Source organism: Polypterus senegalus, chromosome 2 (genome assembly GCF_016835505.1).
Source record: "Polypterus senegalus isolate Bchr_013 chromosome 2, ASM1683550v1, whole genome shotgun sequence".
Taxonomy (NCBI): Eukaryota; Metazoa; Chordata; class Cladistia; order Polypteriformes; family Polypteridae; genus Polypterus; species Polypterus senegalus.
The window spans coordinates 10,358,739-10,375,857 of record NC_053155.1 but is presented as its reverse complement, the minus strand read 5'-3'; the positions used below and the strand labels follow the sequence as shown (position 1 = coordinate 10,375,857).

Below are 17,119 nucleotides of genomic sequence, written 5' to 3'. Positions count from 1 at the left end.
AAACTGGCCAAGGATAGGTGTGCCAAGCTTGTGGCATCATATTCAAAAAGACTTGAGGCTGGAATTGCTGCCAAAGGTGCATCGACAAAGTATTGAGCAAAGGCTGTGAATACTTATGGACATGGGATTTCTCAGTTTTTATATTTTAATAAATTTGCAAAAACCTCAAACTTTTTTCACGTTGTCATTATGGGGTGTTGTGTGTAGAATTCTGAGGAAAAAAATGAATTTAATCCATTTTGGAATAAGGCTGTAACATAACAAAATGTGGAAAAGTGATGCGCTGTGAATACTTTTCGGATGCACTGTATGTGTGTATAAACAAGGGGTAGACAAGCTAAAGTTATAAATAATGGGATTTATCACAAAATGGAGCGAACCTTCACAAAACTGATCACGTCATTCATTTGTCAATGGAGTCTCCATCCGCCTCAATGCACTGGCGCCACCTACCAGGCAGGGCCGGCATTGCAGCAGAATAAAAGGTTTTGCCTTGTCCTTGCCACCATTAGTGCCCCCGAGTTATTGTTAAACACTACAGTCACTAGTGCAAGTTCCTGTGACTTGCTGGAGACCACCGTGAAACCTGCTATTCGATCCCAGCGGCAGGGACTGCTGTCCCGAGGGGTCCTTTGGTGGGCTGCATGTCAATGGCCATACACACACACTGCCAAGAACACCAAGGCTTGTCTTTAGAAACTGAAGTTTCAGGTATCGCCACATCCTCCTTATTCGTCAGGATTGGCACCGTGTGATTTCCACCCTTGTGGACCACTGAAAAAAACATTTGGGTGGTCGTCGATTCAAGTCAGATGAGGACGTGAAGACAGCGGTGCACGAGTGTCAGTGAGGACGAGACAAAAGCTTTTATTCTGCTGGCACTGCCAGGCAGGTGGCACCATTGCATCCAGAAAGGTGGAGACTCCATTGAGAAATAAATGCCATGAGCAGCTTTGTGAAGGTTTGTTCCATTTTTCTGATAAATCCCATCATTTCTAACATTAGCTCGACCTCCCCATATGCCACTAGTACCAGTCCACTAATACACAGAGGGCACGACACGTGTTTTTGCTGCAATCGGGGCCAATCAGCTGTACCCACCTTTGCAGGATCGATCACCACATCTCCCGGTTTGAGCCTCCGTGGATCGGACTTGTTTTTCCAGCACATCTCCCAGATGTTCAGTCAGATTGAGAGCTGCTGGAGAATTTGGAGGTCAAGTCAACCCCTTAAACTCTTTGCCATGTTTTTTTTTTTTTTGCAGGGTGGAAGGGCATCCTGCTGAAAGAGACCACTGCCATGAGGGGTGTACTGTATGTGGTCCCCAACAACCTTCAGTTAGGGGGTACGTGCCGTCACATGCACACCGCCAGGACCCAAGGTCTCCTAGCAGAAAGTTTGCCCAGAGCGTGCCGCTGCCAACTTGCCCTACTTCCCATAATGCCTCCTGCTGCCATCTCTCCCCCAGATTAACAACGTTAAACGCACCCGGCCGTCCACACGATTTAAAAGTAAATGCTCCAGGGTCCAGTTCGTAGGTTCTTTTGGTGATCCCCCCTGACCGGCTTTACAGCAAGCGGCGATGCACTGCGTTTTCTTTCACGGCCCGCATTAAGTTTTCTGCCCTCTTGCCTGATCGGAGCCGATTGGCCACGCACATCGATGAGCCTTGGGTGCCCATAACCGGTTGCCCTTCCTCAGACCACCTTTGGTGGGTCGTAACCACTGAATGCCACCGGGAATGCCCCCACTAGATGTGCCGTTTTGGAGATGCAGTGACCCAGTCGTCTGACGGGCATCACACTTTGGCCAAAGTCGCGCAGATCCTTACGCTTCCAACACAACACCTTCTAGAATTCCCAGTTAAAACATCCCAGCCCTTGTAACCGTAATCAGTGGTGTTCGTCTGAATGTTGAACACGATGGCTGGATTTCCCTCAAATTATTTTTTTTTACAAAAGACGAAAAACCCGAAGGCGGCGTAGCTAAGTTTGTGCCGCTCGGGGCGGGGCTTCGATTTGCCGCCTCCAACATATCTGAATATGTTAATTTATTTAAATAGAAAATGACGTATGGAGAAAAATTCAGCTACATTTTGCATAGACTTATTCATATATAGAGTGAGGAGTCAAGCAAAATGACACCTTTTAATGGCAAACTAAAAACATTACAATATGCAAGCTTTCGAGGCAACTCGGGCCCCTTCTTCAGGCGAGATGTAATTCACATATTGAGAAACAGCCACCATTTTTCACATATAATTATTTATAAGCATCAACTAGTCGAGAATATAAACTGCTTAAAAAAATGAAAGGAACACTTTGAAAACACATCAGATCTCAATGGGAAAAAGAAATCCTCCCGGATATCTATACTGATATAGACTGGGTAATGTGTTAGGAACGAAAGGATGCCACATCACTTGATGGAAATGAAAATGATCAACCTACAGAGCCCTGAATTCAAAGACACCCCAAAAATCAGAGTGAAAACATTATGTGGCAGGCTAGTCCATTTTGCCAAAATTGAATTGCAGCAACTCCAAATTGTACGCAGCACTTTGTATGGCCCCTGTGTTCTTGTATACATGCCTGACAACATCGGTGCATGCTTCTAATGAGATGACAGATGGTGTTGTGGGGATCTCCTCCCAGATCTGGACCAGGGCATCACTGAGCTCCTGGACAGTCTGAGGTGCAACCTGGTGGCATTGGATGGACCAAAACATAATGTCCCAGAGGTGTTCTATTGGATTTAGGTCAGGAAAGTGTGGTGGCCAGTCAATGGTATCAATTCCTTCATCCTCCAGGAACTGCCTGCATACTCTCACCACATGAGGCCAGGAATTGTCGTGCACCAGGAGCCACTGTACCAGCATAGGGTCTGACAATGGGTCCAAGGATTTCATCCTGATACCTAATGGCAGCCAAGGTGCCTTTGTCAAGCCTGTAGCGGTCTGTGTGACCCTCCATGGATATGCTTCCCCAGACAATCATTAACCCACCACCAAACTGCTCATGCTGAATGAAGTTACAGGCAGCATAATGTTCTCCATGGCTTCTCCAGACCCTTTCACTTCTGTCACGTGCTCAGGGTGAACCTGCTCTCATCTGTAAAGCACAGGGCACCAGTGGTGCATCTGCCAATTCTGGTATTCTATGGCGAATGCCAATCGAGCTGCATGCTGCTGGGCAGTGAGCTCAGGGCCCATTAGAGGACATGGGGCCCTTGGGTCACCCTCATGAAGTCTTTCTGATTGGTCAGAGACATTCACACCAGTGGCCTGCTGGAGGTCATTTTGTAGGGCTCTGGCAGTGCTCATCCTGTTCCTCCTTGCCCAAAGGAGCAGATACTGGTCCTGCTGATGGGTTATGGACCTTCTATGTCCCTCTCCAGCTCTCCTAGAGTAACTGCTTGTCTCCTAGAATCTCCTCCATGCCCTTGAGACTGTGCAGGGAGACACAGCAAACCTTCTGGCAATGACACGTATTGATGTGCCATCCTGGAGAAGTTGGACTACCTGTGCAACCTCTGTAGGGTCCAGGTATCACCTCATGCTACCAGTAGTGACACTGACTGTAGCCAAATGCAAAACTAGTGAAGAAACAGTCAGAAAAGATGAGGAGGGAAAAATGTCAGTGGCCTCCACCTGTTAAACCATTCCTGTTTTGGGGGTCATCTCATTGTTGCCCTCTAGTGCATCTGTTGTTAATTTCATTAACACCACAGCAGCTGAAACTGATTAACAACCCCCTCTGCTACTTAACTGACCAGATTAATATCCCAGAAGTTTCATTGACTTTATGCTATACTCTGATTCAAAAGTGTTCCTTTCATTCTTTTGAGCAGTATATACAGACGCACTAATAAGTCGTGTTCTAATTATTAGTTTAATATAATTACGCTGAGAAAACCAGAACCAAAGTAATAGGTGGGGATGTTTTCTGCGCAGAGCAAAAACGCATTAGGATTGATAAGAAAACCAAATTATAAATGAGTTGTTTATCTTCCTAGAAATTCTTTTTCATTTTTGTTACTCCCTCATCAATTTCAACTGCTGTGTCTGATGCCGTCACAGAAGGACAGTCTGAAAATTATTTTTGAAGCTTTTGTGGATGCAAATCCGAGAATCGGGCTTTTCTCATTCGTTTTTACGACCCCCTGCTGCTCACACACGATTTGTATCGAGCCGGTAACGCCGCCCCCTCCGCCCGCCTCTAGAGCTACGGCTCTTTGCAGCATCCTAGTATTTATTTATTTATAGCACCTTTCAGCAGCGAACACCTTCACGAGTGCATTTGTCCAGTTTCGTCTCTTTATTTTATTTTTTTTTTGGTTTGTGGAGTACAAGAAGATTTTGATTTTTCTAACAAGCTGGTTCAGCCCAATGGCCACTAGGTGGCACACTTCTTTCTCGTATACTGAAGTGGAAGGCCAGTATTGTAGTCCCCCAAAGATTCGATGTCTCGACGCTGTAGACCGCCCTGCCTTTCTCGTATATACATAAAGTATTGGAATCGTCCAGAATAATCTCAACGTTTTAGACCTCGCCGAGTCCGAAAATGCAATTTTTGGAATTCTGTCTGTCTGTCTGTGCCTGTGTGTGTAAACGCGATAACCTGGACACGCTTTCACTTTGTAAGTAATTTTGTACAAAACTTTTATTCCTATCAACGTGGTCAACCAAATTGTGTAAGCATTTGGTACAAACCTTAGATTTCTATCAACGTTTGGGCTCTTTCCTCACCTGGGCAGTCCCAATTTATTCAACTTTACTTTTATAATAATTGTTTAATATATCATTAATTTGATTTTTGTTGGTTCTTTAACGTACATAATATAAAAATAGAATCCTTGTCTGGCGGTTTACTCCTCAAATATCCATCCCCGTATACGAGAAGGTCGAGGGGACACCGCCACCTAGTGTTCATTTTATGGAGCGCCTTTCATTAGTGCGCTATCATAAGATTCCTTAGTTATGTTTTGGTTTTGTTTTTTTTTTAGGGGGGTCCTTCACTGCAGAGCTGCTGCTGCTCCTCCCTTTGTTTTTTGTATTTTTTCCTCTCATGGATGGCACACACTGGTTGGCATTAATGGGCAGCAGGTCTCCATTGTGCCAACACGAAAAAAAATGTGCCACGTTACTGGCGTACACAGAAGCATCAAGAGGATGAAAAATTTGGACGTTAGCCGCTCGTTTCAATTCATTGAGTATCCGGTGCCTGAATCGAGAGCCAACTCATTGGGGGGGCTGGTGAAGTGAAGGTGTGGGGAAGACACCACTGCATCAGCCCGAACCTGCCAGCACCTCAAGAAACAAACATGGAAGGTATCTATCTGGAAGAACGAGCAGTGTGGACGATGCTGAGAATGGCATCAACTAAAACACGTTTACAATGGACTTAATACACACGTCTGTGGAATAAGTGGGGGTTACAGAGACCCCACCTACCCAAGTGCCAGGTGTGGCGACTTGGAAATTAAAATGCAGGATGGGAAAGAAAGCGGCCCCCCCATGACCTGCGCCCACCCCAACCCAGTAAATGCACACATTTCTCCCAAGAGGGTGTTGTTACCCAGCCAGCCACAAGGCGGCACACTTCTTTTGTTCTTCCTAAAGGGGACGTTTAGTAGCATTTACAACAGCAAAAGGCCTGGAGTGAGGGTCTCCCGTGTCACCTTCCTACAAGGGTTTCTTTCTGGGCAGACCCTTGACAGGTCTGTACAGCCTCTTGGTGTTTGTGTTGTATAGCGCCTTTCGGCCACAAGCATCATCCCAAGTTAGCTGTTGGTTTCAGTTCCATAATGTACGGCACCAGCTGATTTCGTGTTCCTCAGAGTGTCATGTGTTCATTTGGCCACTGGGGGGCTCACTTCTCTTTACTATCAGGTACTTTTTAAAGGTGAAGGTCGAAGGTCAGTCTGACTGGACAACTCTTTACATACAGCCTCTTCCAGGTCCATTCTGTCACCTGGCCACTAGGGGGCACACTTCTCTTTAGTATCGAGACACTGAGCCCTGGACTGTTCAGCTGACTACCACAGGTGCCAGGCGTGCCAAAGTCCTGGCTGAAGGGATGAGACGTCGCCACTGCTTACCTGCCGGTGACCTCCAGCACTGGCTGCCATTTATAAACCTCCACACAAGATCAGCGTTAGGGGAAACGGTGCCCTCATTGTGCTGGCAACCTGGCACACAAAACAGATCTGAGCCTTATGTCTCGGAAAAGTAACCCAAAGGTGAAGGACAAATAGGACCTCTGGACTGGGGTGTGGTAAGCACCTTGTGACAAGCCACATCCTCGGGGTGATGACCACATTTCAGTGAAAGACTGGGGCCTTCTGAGAGGAGGGCATCGTTAATAGAGAAGTGCCAGCCTGTAAGCATTGCAGATTCTGGTAACATCCAGGGGGCACCATGCCTCCCAACTTTCTCCAATGTGAGATAAGCACAGCTGTCGAGCAACAGACCTTAATGCCCACATTGGCTTTCTGACAAGGGGCATCATTAACAGAACCAGTTTGGGTGCCAGTCTGCGATTGTAATAAGCAGGGCAGATTCTGGAGTGGGACCTGCCATCTCAGCAGAAAGGTGAGGCGTATGGCGCCTTGAAGTCATCAAACAAGAGGCTCAGAACACGATGGACATCCAATCACTTTTATTTCATATAGCGCCTTTCATGTTCAACGTCCTTACCTGTGTGCACTTAGTAACTGGGGTTTTATTGTCCCACCCAGTGTGGCAGCGCCAACCCAAAATTCAATAAAACGGGCCCCGATTCCAGTTATTCTGCAAGGCTGATGAAGAGCAGACTTTGAGGATGACGAGAACTTCAGAAGGGGAGGCATCCACTGAAGTGTCCATGAGAGGGTTAGGGGCCTCACCATTCGGTCATCCTGGTATCTGTCACCCCTTCGTCACTCGAGAGGGGATTCTGGGAAGACGGATTCGAGTGAGCAGGCGGGTGGGCCCCGGCACAGGACTAATGCTAACGCACAGGAGTCGTCCAGACACATTGAACCCCTATCACGATTAGCATTAACCCCGGGCCGCGGATCAAGCTGTCGGGTCACAGTCTGGGGCGCCGTCAGGAGTCTACGGGAGAAAAAAAAAAAAACACAATTAGGGGGTCTTTCAGGTCAGTTGGGGGCAAATTGGCATCACACGTTCAAGGCAGGAGCGCAGGAACTGGGCCTCAGCAGGCTTTATTATTAAATAGCTCCTTACAGCAAAGCAGCTCTCACCCCGATTTCTAGAAGGTTCCATGAGTGGCATGGGGGTCACCGCCCAACCTGAACTTGTACATAGTGCCTTTCATGAAGACCGCTCTTTTGTGGAGCAGTGGACGCACCTTCCTCATCACCTAACCTTTTCATCCTTATCCAAAATGTATGCGCCCTTTGACTTTATATAGCGCCTTTTATGCCATTTGCTTCAGACAAGTGTGGGGCACCCATTGGAATCTGTCCTCGGTATATAGTGCCTTTCACAGTACAGTGCCCAGAGCAAAACAACTGAACCCCAACTGTTCAGGTTCATCTGGCCGGACCCATGTTATATAGCGCCTTTCACAAGGACCGTCAGCCTAAAATAACAAACCTACAGGAGGCAGAGCCGGTACCAGCAGCACTGGGTGCAAGGCAGGGCTCACTCAGGCCACGTCGCCAATTTAGAGTAACTGGCACGGGATGTCAGAGGAAAACTGGAGAACATGCAAAACTCCACACGAGACCACCCTGCTATGCCAGACTACAAAGGCCCACACATTCATCTTCTGGAATGTCAGCAGACTGAAGGACCAGCCTGAAAACACCTTTGAGGGTGGTGGGCATGCAACTTTCAAATTATATAGCGCCTTTCCCTGGAGCATACTAGATGGGTTTTTCAGATCATATGAGGAGACATTCAGACGGACGGGGTACTGGAAAGTCTACTGACTGGCTTGGGGTCACCTGGTGACAGCCCCCTGTAATTTTATGGCATCAATCTGCTTGCCACCATGTGTGGATTCTGCATGTTCTCCCTGCGTCCAGGTGGCTTAACTGACTCCAAACTGGCTGAGGATGTGAAAGGTGGGGTGCAAATGGCGCCCAGTCCAGGGTTTGCTCCTGGTTTGGACTGCAAACCCCCTCCATGACCCTGAAATGAAAACAGCAGGCTGAGTAAAGTTCCTGACATCCCAAAATCATTTAAAGCGTAACAGTCACACTTTCCTATCTGTTCATAGTGTGAAGGGGGTGTAGTGATAAAATAAAAACATGAAATGATGTGTCATTTTTGAGTAAATTGCCAGAGAAGAGGGACTGGTCTAGCTGTGGTGGGAAAGAAAACTCAAAATCCCAAGAATCAGTGGGGCATGACTGGCCACCCAGCTAATCTCCTAGCCGCCGCACTGACTCTTGGGAGTTTGAGTTCTTCCACAGGCTCATCACCAGAGCTGTTAACATCACCGACGCACCCTGTTCTGATGCAACTTTGGACGGAACAAGCGACCGTCCCCCATTTAATGGGTGGGATAGGTTTACATACAATGAGTGGTCATCCTATATAGTGCCTTTCACGGTGAACGCCTTTACATACCACCAGTGAACCCCCCAGTGGTCAAGTGCGGGCAGTCAGGCAGCCTTTATACTTTAATACATAGCAACTTTCCACAGTGACTTACCATCGTTATTGTGCGAGTGGTGTTGAGGGGTTCGTTCAGGATGTCACAAGCTGAGAGGCCTTAACTGGTGGTCTGCCACACTGGTTTTTGTTTGCACTAATAGACGGTTTAAACTGCCGGCGGTGTCTCCTCACTGTGCATACTCGGCGGTACAACAAAATCACCACAGAGCGGCTCTCACTGTCTTGTCGCCGTTTTACACCGGACGGCATAACCCCGACATTCCTCTTTCTTTGTGTTTCTCGTTGCCTTTCTTCATCGGACATTCCAGCCCTGTTGTGGACGCCTGACACACACTGCATGGTTTACTGTCATTCACCGGCTACTTGCCTTTGTTCATCGGACACCCTTGTCCTCTTGTGGACACTGGACGCCATTACATCCTCCAAGCAGGAGCTCTGACACTGGCTGGATGAACGTCTTACTGCTTTCTATATATAGCGAGAGAGACTTCAGAGAGGCAAAGTCACTTTCACATCCCGCGACACGGTCAAGTCACGTCATCCATAGGAAGCATGTATGTTCTCGTGAGACGGTGACATTGGCAAGGAAAGTAATAATCAGCCCGGAACAAGTGGAGGTCTAGACGGGCTCAGAAATAAGAGACAGAGAGTAAAAGACGCAGTAGAACTTCATAAAGACGTTCAAAAACGTTGGCGCAATACACACGCACAGCAAGTTCAAAAATATGACAGTACGTAATACAATTCGAAAGTGTCAAAAGAGAGTACAGATCGCATTCGTGCAAACAAACGGAAATTATTACTCGGTGAAATAACGGAACAGCAAAAAGAGATCGAATATATGGACAGAGGTGATGTGACACAAGTGTGTGGATATTGTAAGGCTTTGCAGTTTAAGTCGGAGACTTGTAGATCGTTTAATTCGTGTTGTCATCGGGGAAAAGTAGTGAAGAGGCGTATCCGCGAGAATTAAAACATTTGTTGTTTGGTGAAAGGGAAATCCACAAACAGGCAAAATATACGCGCGTACAAGAATCTTTTCGCGTTAGCATCATTTAAGGCTCGAAACGTAGATTTACACAATAATGGACCACATGAGAGTCTGTGTTCCCGTAACAATTACAGCTACGACAAGTTTAACTTCGAAAAAAAAAAAAACACAATTTGGTCAGGTTTATTAATTTATTGTTTATGATCACGGAGAAGCGATGCAACATAGAATCGAAAGAGTTAAACGATCCGACGTCATAGACATTCTACTGCTAATAATGGATACGAAACCGTACGTCCAAAAGTATCGCACTTTACACGAAACTTATCTGCAAAACACGGACAAAGACAATTTTTTTCTTGGATATAAATCCGAAAGAACACAATCGCATTTATTAATAAACCCACATGTGACGAATTGTCAGCGATAATAAAGACGGAGATACCAAAGACAAAGTAGACATTCGTGTATATCCAAAGGTAAAGCACGATTCGCTCATTTATGTCAAATACATCGCCACTTTTACTCTTTCCTTTGATTTTCCCAGATGGCGTACACCACGAAACAAACTTTCGGAAAATCAAACAACACCCACACGACATTTCGGGTCAAAATTAGCATTAGCACCTCTATCATCGCAACGTCTACTGCAACATTACGTTATTAAAGTCGCAGCTAATCGTCTCTTCTTTATTACATCTAATCAAGCGAAACTTCGAACGGAACAGATGCAGGGTCTCATTGATCAAGTTCAAAATTCACGTATCAATAGTTCGAACTCAAAAAAATATTACCATCATCATATCAAGGTGGTCCAAGAGCACTGCCAACAGTTATGTCACGATGCAATGGCAATATCAAGAACTCTCGGTCGGCCACATTCACTTCTTACAAAGACGTGCAATCCACAATGGCCAGAAATCCGCAGCTTCTTCAGAACAATGGCTCCGGCTACATCGGCTCTGGAGATTCCCAGTTTCGTGGGGATAAGTCGTCTAGGAGTGGACTGAAATGTTCGAAAATGGCCGTATAAGTATGAGGGACGTGCAGAGCGCTCCGGACGTCCAGCTACAGCCACGACCACAAGGAATGAAAGCAGAAGTGCATCGGTGGCTCAACCAAAAACATCCTTTTGCTGATGGCATTTAAAGTTGGTACGACCCTGGGAAAAATGATATCGCAAAGGAAGGGGACAATGTAGAAAAGTGATGTCATTTGTTTTTGAAATTCTAAGAGTTAAAAAAAAAAGTGTGAAAACATTTTGAACATATATTATATACTGTAGCTCACAAAAAATAAGGAACCTTTTTGAATGAGAGTGCAGCATCAAGTCAATGAAACTGGTGGGCTATTGAACTGTCAGTGAAGTAGCAGAGGGGCTTGTTCATCAGTTTCAGCTGCTTTGGTGCACAAGATGACCCCCAAAACAGTAATGAATGGGTTAGGCCTACAAAATGACCTCCAGCAGGCAGGCAGGCAGGCATGTCTCTGACCAAACAATCAGAAACAGACTTTGTCCTCTAGTAGGCACAGTGGAGCTCGATTGGCATTTGTCATAGAATACCAGAATTGGCAGGCCAACCACTGGTGGGCACCCTGTGCTTTTCACAGATGAGAGCGGGTTAACCCTGAGCACATGTGACAGACGTGGAAGGGTCTGGAGAGGCCGTGGAGAATGTTATGCTGCCTGTAATATCATTCAGCACGACCGGTTTGGTGGTGGGTCAGTGATGGTCTGGGGAGGCACAGAACTCTGCCAGCGAGAGAACAGCACAGTATCGGGATAACAATGGACCCATTGTCAGACCCTATGCTGGTGCATGACAATGCCCGGCCTCATGTGTTTGCGAGAAGATGAAGGAATTGAGACCATTGAGTGCCCCCAATCCAACAGAACACCTCTGGGTGGGGCATTATGTTTTGGGTCCATCTGACGCCTCAAGACAGTCCAGGAGCTCAGTGATGCCCTGGTCCAGATCTGGGAGGAGATCCCCCAGGACACCATCTGTCTTCTCATTAGGATGTTGTCAGGCATGCACACAAACTACTGAGTACAATTTGGAGTTGCTGCACTGACATTTCGGCCAAATGGACTCGCCTGCCTGCCACACTTTGATTTTGGGGGTGTCTTTTGAGTTCAGCCCCTCTCTCTGTCGGTTGATCATTTTCATTCCCATCCTTTCATTCCTCACACATCACCATATCTGTCCAGAGCAGTAGAGAGAGCCAGCAGGAGCTTTTTCCTACTGAGATCTGATGGCTTGTGTAAGTGGTCCTTTCATTTTTTTTTGAGCAGTTTTATGTATGTATATATGTATATATACCTCCCTGCATGTTCTCCCCGTGCCTGTGTGGGTTTCCTACCACAGTCCAAAGACATGCAGGTTAGGTGCACTGGCAATTCTAAATTGTCCCTAGTGTGTGTGCTCGGTGTGTGTGCCCTGCGGTGGGCTGGCGTCCTGCCCGGGGTTTGTTTCCTGCCTTGCGCCCTGTGCTGGCTGGGATTGGCTCCAGCACACCCCTGTGACCCTGTAGTTTGGATATAGCAGGTTGGATAATGGATGGATGGACGGATATGTATATATATATATATATATATATATATATATATATATATATATATATATATATATATATAGACAGAGAGAGAGAATGAGAGGTAATATATAACATACAGTATAATAAGCATAAAATATCTGTGCTATTCTAGCAGCTGAGACTGAAGTGCCAACCAATCATGTTACTGCAGGGCAGACAAAACTTACAAAAGTGGAGCCACCTGATTGGCAGAGAACTTTCTAGAAGCAACCAGTCTGTTCCACACATTTCTAGTAAGCGAGCCACCTGGTTGGCAGAGAACTTTCTAGAAGCAACCAGTCTGTTCCACACATTTCTAGTAAGCTTGGTCCTTCAGCTTTGTATCTGTGTGGTGCAGGCTGTGTGAACAGGAGCAATGTGAAGGTTTCTGGTGTTTTTAGTGTCAGGCAGCAACGCCTTGGAGCAGCCTGCATGAGGAAGACCTCCAGGTGGTTGACAGGACACCAAGTGCTGCGTTGTGGACATTCTGATAAGTCGTGTCAGAAAAGGCGTCACAAACAGATGGCTGCAAGTCGGCCAAGTGTGCGTGACGATCATCCCGGGTGAGCATACAGTGGGGTCGATGTGTGGGGAGATGCGACTTCTCCTGGTGTTCAATGGTGGGAAGGTTTAGGGGTCTGCCTGTTGGCATTGTGATGAGAAACAGTGCAAACGTCTGGCTCTCTGAGGGCCTTTCTGTGTGGCGTCTCTCACGTTTGTCCAGATCTTCCATCTTCTTGCTCGTAGCAATATCATGGGAAGAGTTGGTGTGGCCATCACTTGGACAGGAGTGACCACAGTGACCTGCAGTGCAGAACTAAAAAGATAAGTGAAGAGCAGAGAGGACACAGTGGTGGGTTCATATAGGGAGACCAAAGAAGCAGTTGGAGTGAAGAGGCAGTAGTAGAGAGGGTACCAGCAGGCTCTGGGACATTGGGGAGGCCAACATGCAAAAGACAAGGACTAAGGGGGTGGTGAGTGCAGAAACTTGAGGCTCACGAGTTTCTGACGCTTGATGGACACGAGGACACCCTAATGGAAGGCCAAGCCACCAAGGAAGAAATGAACGTCAGCAATCGAAGGTGGTATATGAAGATATGGAGCTCCTCAGCAGTAAATGTGCCACAAGATCTTATGGAAGTCTGTCTGAATTACTGCAGATGGCACACACTGGCCAGGTTCGGGTATGGATGGGCAAACAGGTGAAACAACACAGGGATACCACTACAAACAGGAAGGTTTATAAGGCCTGGGGTCTCAGGGCTGTGGGACCATCACTGACATCCTAACTGGAACAAAATGTAAGAGGTGGAGAGCAGCTGCCACAAAAGAAAGTGAGGTGGACAAACTTCAGAGCAGCGCCCTCTACTGGACTTCTTCCTATGGGGCACACAGTTTCCACAGCAACCTCATTAAACAAACGAGGACCTTCATGTCATGTCTCTCAGCAAGTCTTTAATTTGTGCATGGATCATCCACATTGCTTCAGAACCCAATGGCTCCACATGGACAGTGTGAATCACAGCAGAGCTGCCCGAGTGCATGTGGTGGACATGCTTCGTACTACACCTGTAAGGCACAATGAGGTGGGAACGCAGTGTGGTAAGGCGCTATATGAAATTAGCAACTTTGTGAGTCAACTTCACTGAGTTATCGTGCCTGCCAGTGCTCACAGACATTGTGACATTAAGTACTTAAACTGCAGCACATGCACAACATGCCTCATCATCGTAGTCACTGTAGAGAGGCGCTATATAAATCAAAATGTTTCAAGTTCAATACTCACCACCAAATCATTACATGAACCTCAGCAAACCACTGTGCGGACATCTCAGCTCACGCCATCCAAACAGGAAAGCAACCTTGAAATGGCGTTCACTAGGCAAAGGAGCTATAAAGTGCACTCTCCGGGTCCTTGTGCGAGCGTCACCCCCTCACGTAAAACCATTGCAACTGGGAAGGGCCTCATCAAGACGTTCAGTAGGAAAGGCGCTATAATCATTCAGGAGGATCATAACATATGAATGGCAAGATACCGTAGATGTGAAGGAGATAGGAAAGGCGCTGCGTGATGAAAAGGTGGAAGAGAAAAGCACTGCGTAATGGAGAAGAAGGGTTTAATATAACACATGTACAAAGATGAGAAAGTCATTATATAGTTATGAAGAGCACAATAACAGATCAGTAAAAAAAAAGCACTTTATAACATAACGATGTAACAGGTAGATAGGAAAGGCACTATATGATAGATAGATAGAGTGAAAGGCACTATATGATAGATAGATAGATATAATATACATATAAATATGTGAAAGGCACTATATAATTATGCATAGCACAAATAGATCAGTAAGAAAAACACTTTAAAATATAGATATGAAACAGCATAATAGATATGAAAGGTACCGTGTAACAGGTAGACATGATATGATAGGTAGATATAAAGTATACTATATAATTAATAGATTCTATGGATGGTATGAAAGGCACTACATAATAGATGTGACAGGCATTAGATACTATATGATAGGTATATGAAAGGCACTACTATATAATAGATTATAAAAGACACCATATTGACAGATAAATAAAATATTCATGAAAAAGGTTGAATCTAATTAATAGATGAATGTAAAAGGTACGATATAGTAGACAGATAGAAAGGGTATTCTATAAATAATAAATACTGTGTATTGAGCTAAAAGGCAGGTTGCCACGAAACGCACTACATAATTAACAGATATTAATAGCAAAAATGATAGATAAGCAAGACAGGCACTATGTAATGGAAGGGTACGGCATTGTTGATAGAAGGATGGTTAAGGAATTATGTAATATGCAGTTAGATTGAAATGGTACTGTATTTTTAAAATGAACGTGAAAAGCACAAGGACAAGAAGTGCACCATATAACTAATACATAGAAAGAAATAAAAGGCACTGTATGATTAGTAAATAGGAGTAGTACAAATAGATTATTAAGAAAGGCACTATATAATAGAGATAAAAGGCACACAGATATGCTGCCTAAGAAATATTTTAAGTTGTGAAAGGCACTATATAATACATAGGCATGAAAGGCATGCTTTTAATAGATATATGGAAACAAAAGGCAATATCTAACTGATGGCTAACAAAAACACTATATAATTAATGGATGTGAAAAGCACTATATAACAAAGAAATATTTAAGATGTGAATAACAATATACAAAAGATACAGAGATATAAAAGATACTGTATACATAACTGATCCACATAAATATGAAAGGCAAAACTTGACGGCTAGATGCGAGAAGCACGATATAACTGATCCATTGACAGACTTCTAGCCCACTGAAAGTGACGCACATGCTCGTAGAGGGGCGGGGCCACATCGCTAATGAAACCCACGGAATGCTCAGACTTTCCTAAAAAGAGGCGGGGCCGACTCCCACATGCCGCAGACCTTACAGTAAAGGGTTGGACGGCTTCGCTTCCCGGCGTAAAGTGAAGAGTTCAGGTTGACCTTTATAAAGCACTTTCTAAATTTAGTTCCCGGTTCTGAGTTTATCGTTATTTCTTCTTTATTTACACATCGCTGATTGTGCTTCGCTTGTCATTCGATGCTTACCTGTGTCTCAACAGGTAATTTCGTCATTTTTAAGAAGTCTGTAAAGATGTGGAGTAAAGTCGCTCACTAGAGGCTGGAGGAGACACTCTGGTCTGCACACCTCTTTTTAACAATCACACCGTGATGAAGAAGGCCAAGGTGAGGCCAGTCCCCGACTCAACATAAACGGACTAAATCCGACTAAAACTATAACACGCCTGTCATTGGCTCATTTCCCAAGACAGAAGCTGCACACGGCTGTGAGGAGTAGCATCCACTTGCAGAGTCAGGATATTATTGGCTGCGGGACTCTGGGCCTGACCCGACATAACTGACGGCCGCTCTTCGGCTCAGTTCTCGTCTTTATAACAAAATGCGACAGAAAAGACGACATGAGTTTCGGCTTGAATGAAAACGCCACCTACTCAAACACATAAATACGAGTCCCGGCCGCGAGTGGTACGCTTGGCCCGTCTTGATTATTTTTAGTAAACCTTTCAAATTTTCAACAACATTTCCTGGAAAGTACGGCGGCCCACGTTTTCTACAAATGTAGGTTGATTACGCGGAAAACAAGGTGGGGGGCTTCCCTAGGAGCTGCGTGCAGCCCCCACTCGCTCTGGAAATTCCGCTCATAGTTTTTACGTCCAAAAATATCTTTTTTTTCCCAAAAAAAAAAACTTATGAACAGTGGTGGGGCAGCCCCTTTCACCGATTACTAAATGTGGATTGAAGCACCAGCTGTAATGAGCAACTGCGCATGTACACACCTTCTGACGTTTACCAAAAACCACGTCTGAGTTATTTATGAGAACCGCAAGACGGAGGAGGCTCTCAGGGGGCCCAAGTGAGGACCCTGGTGTCACGGCTGTTTCTGTAATAACGTGAATCAGCTCCAGAGGGTATGGGGCCACGGGATCTCCTTGAAGCGCTGTTGATTTGTGTCTCATCATTCTCGAAGATCTGAACAGTTTGTTATGCCAAAGCGCTGCGTGTACATCTCAACAGTATAGCGCACGAAGGCACTACATAACTATCACTCTTAGCTTTTTTTTTCCACTGTTATAACACAGAATTATGTAACTTGCTTTTTTCGGACTAATCAATATTCAAAGGCACTACATGACCGAAATGTTAGTATCGTAATACGGCACTTCATAATCGGCTCTACAGACTCGGTTTTACAAAGAGGCTACATAGTGAATGATTTGCAAGTGTTTAATCAGGTACTCAAAAAGTCCACATAATCTTCCCACCAGGGTCTAATCAGTCACTCCAGTGCTGATCATTTCGCTATGCCAAGTTACTACACTGTTCTGCAGTCCTTAATTG

The 17,119-nt window shown here is 45.5% G+C and overlaps 1 protein-coding gene across 2 annotated transcripts in view; it reads left to right on the top strand.

Annotated features, from left to right (window-relative positions):
* mrpl39 (mitochondrial ribosomal protein L39) overlaps positions 1-17,119 on the top strand; it is a 92,144-nt gene that overhangs the window by 63,845 nt on the left and 11,180 nt on the right. Inside the window, exon 11 of one of the 2 annotated variants that reach the window (XM_039743398.1) lies at positions 1,265-1,904. The exons of the other annotated variant lie outside the window; for it this stretch is intronic. Within the exon in view, the coding sequence (XP_039599332.1) occupies position 1,265 (1 nt within the window). The 3' untranslated portion in view covers positions 1,266-1,904. Of the gene's footprint in view, positions 1-1,264; positions 1,905-17,119 lie in introns of those variants that run through there. 2 annotated transcript variants of the gene reach the window in all.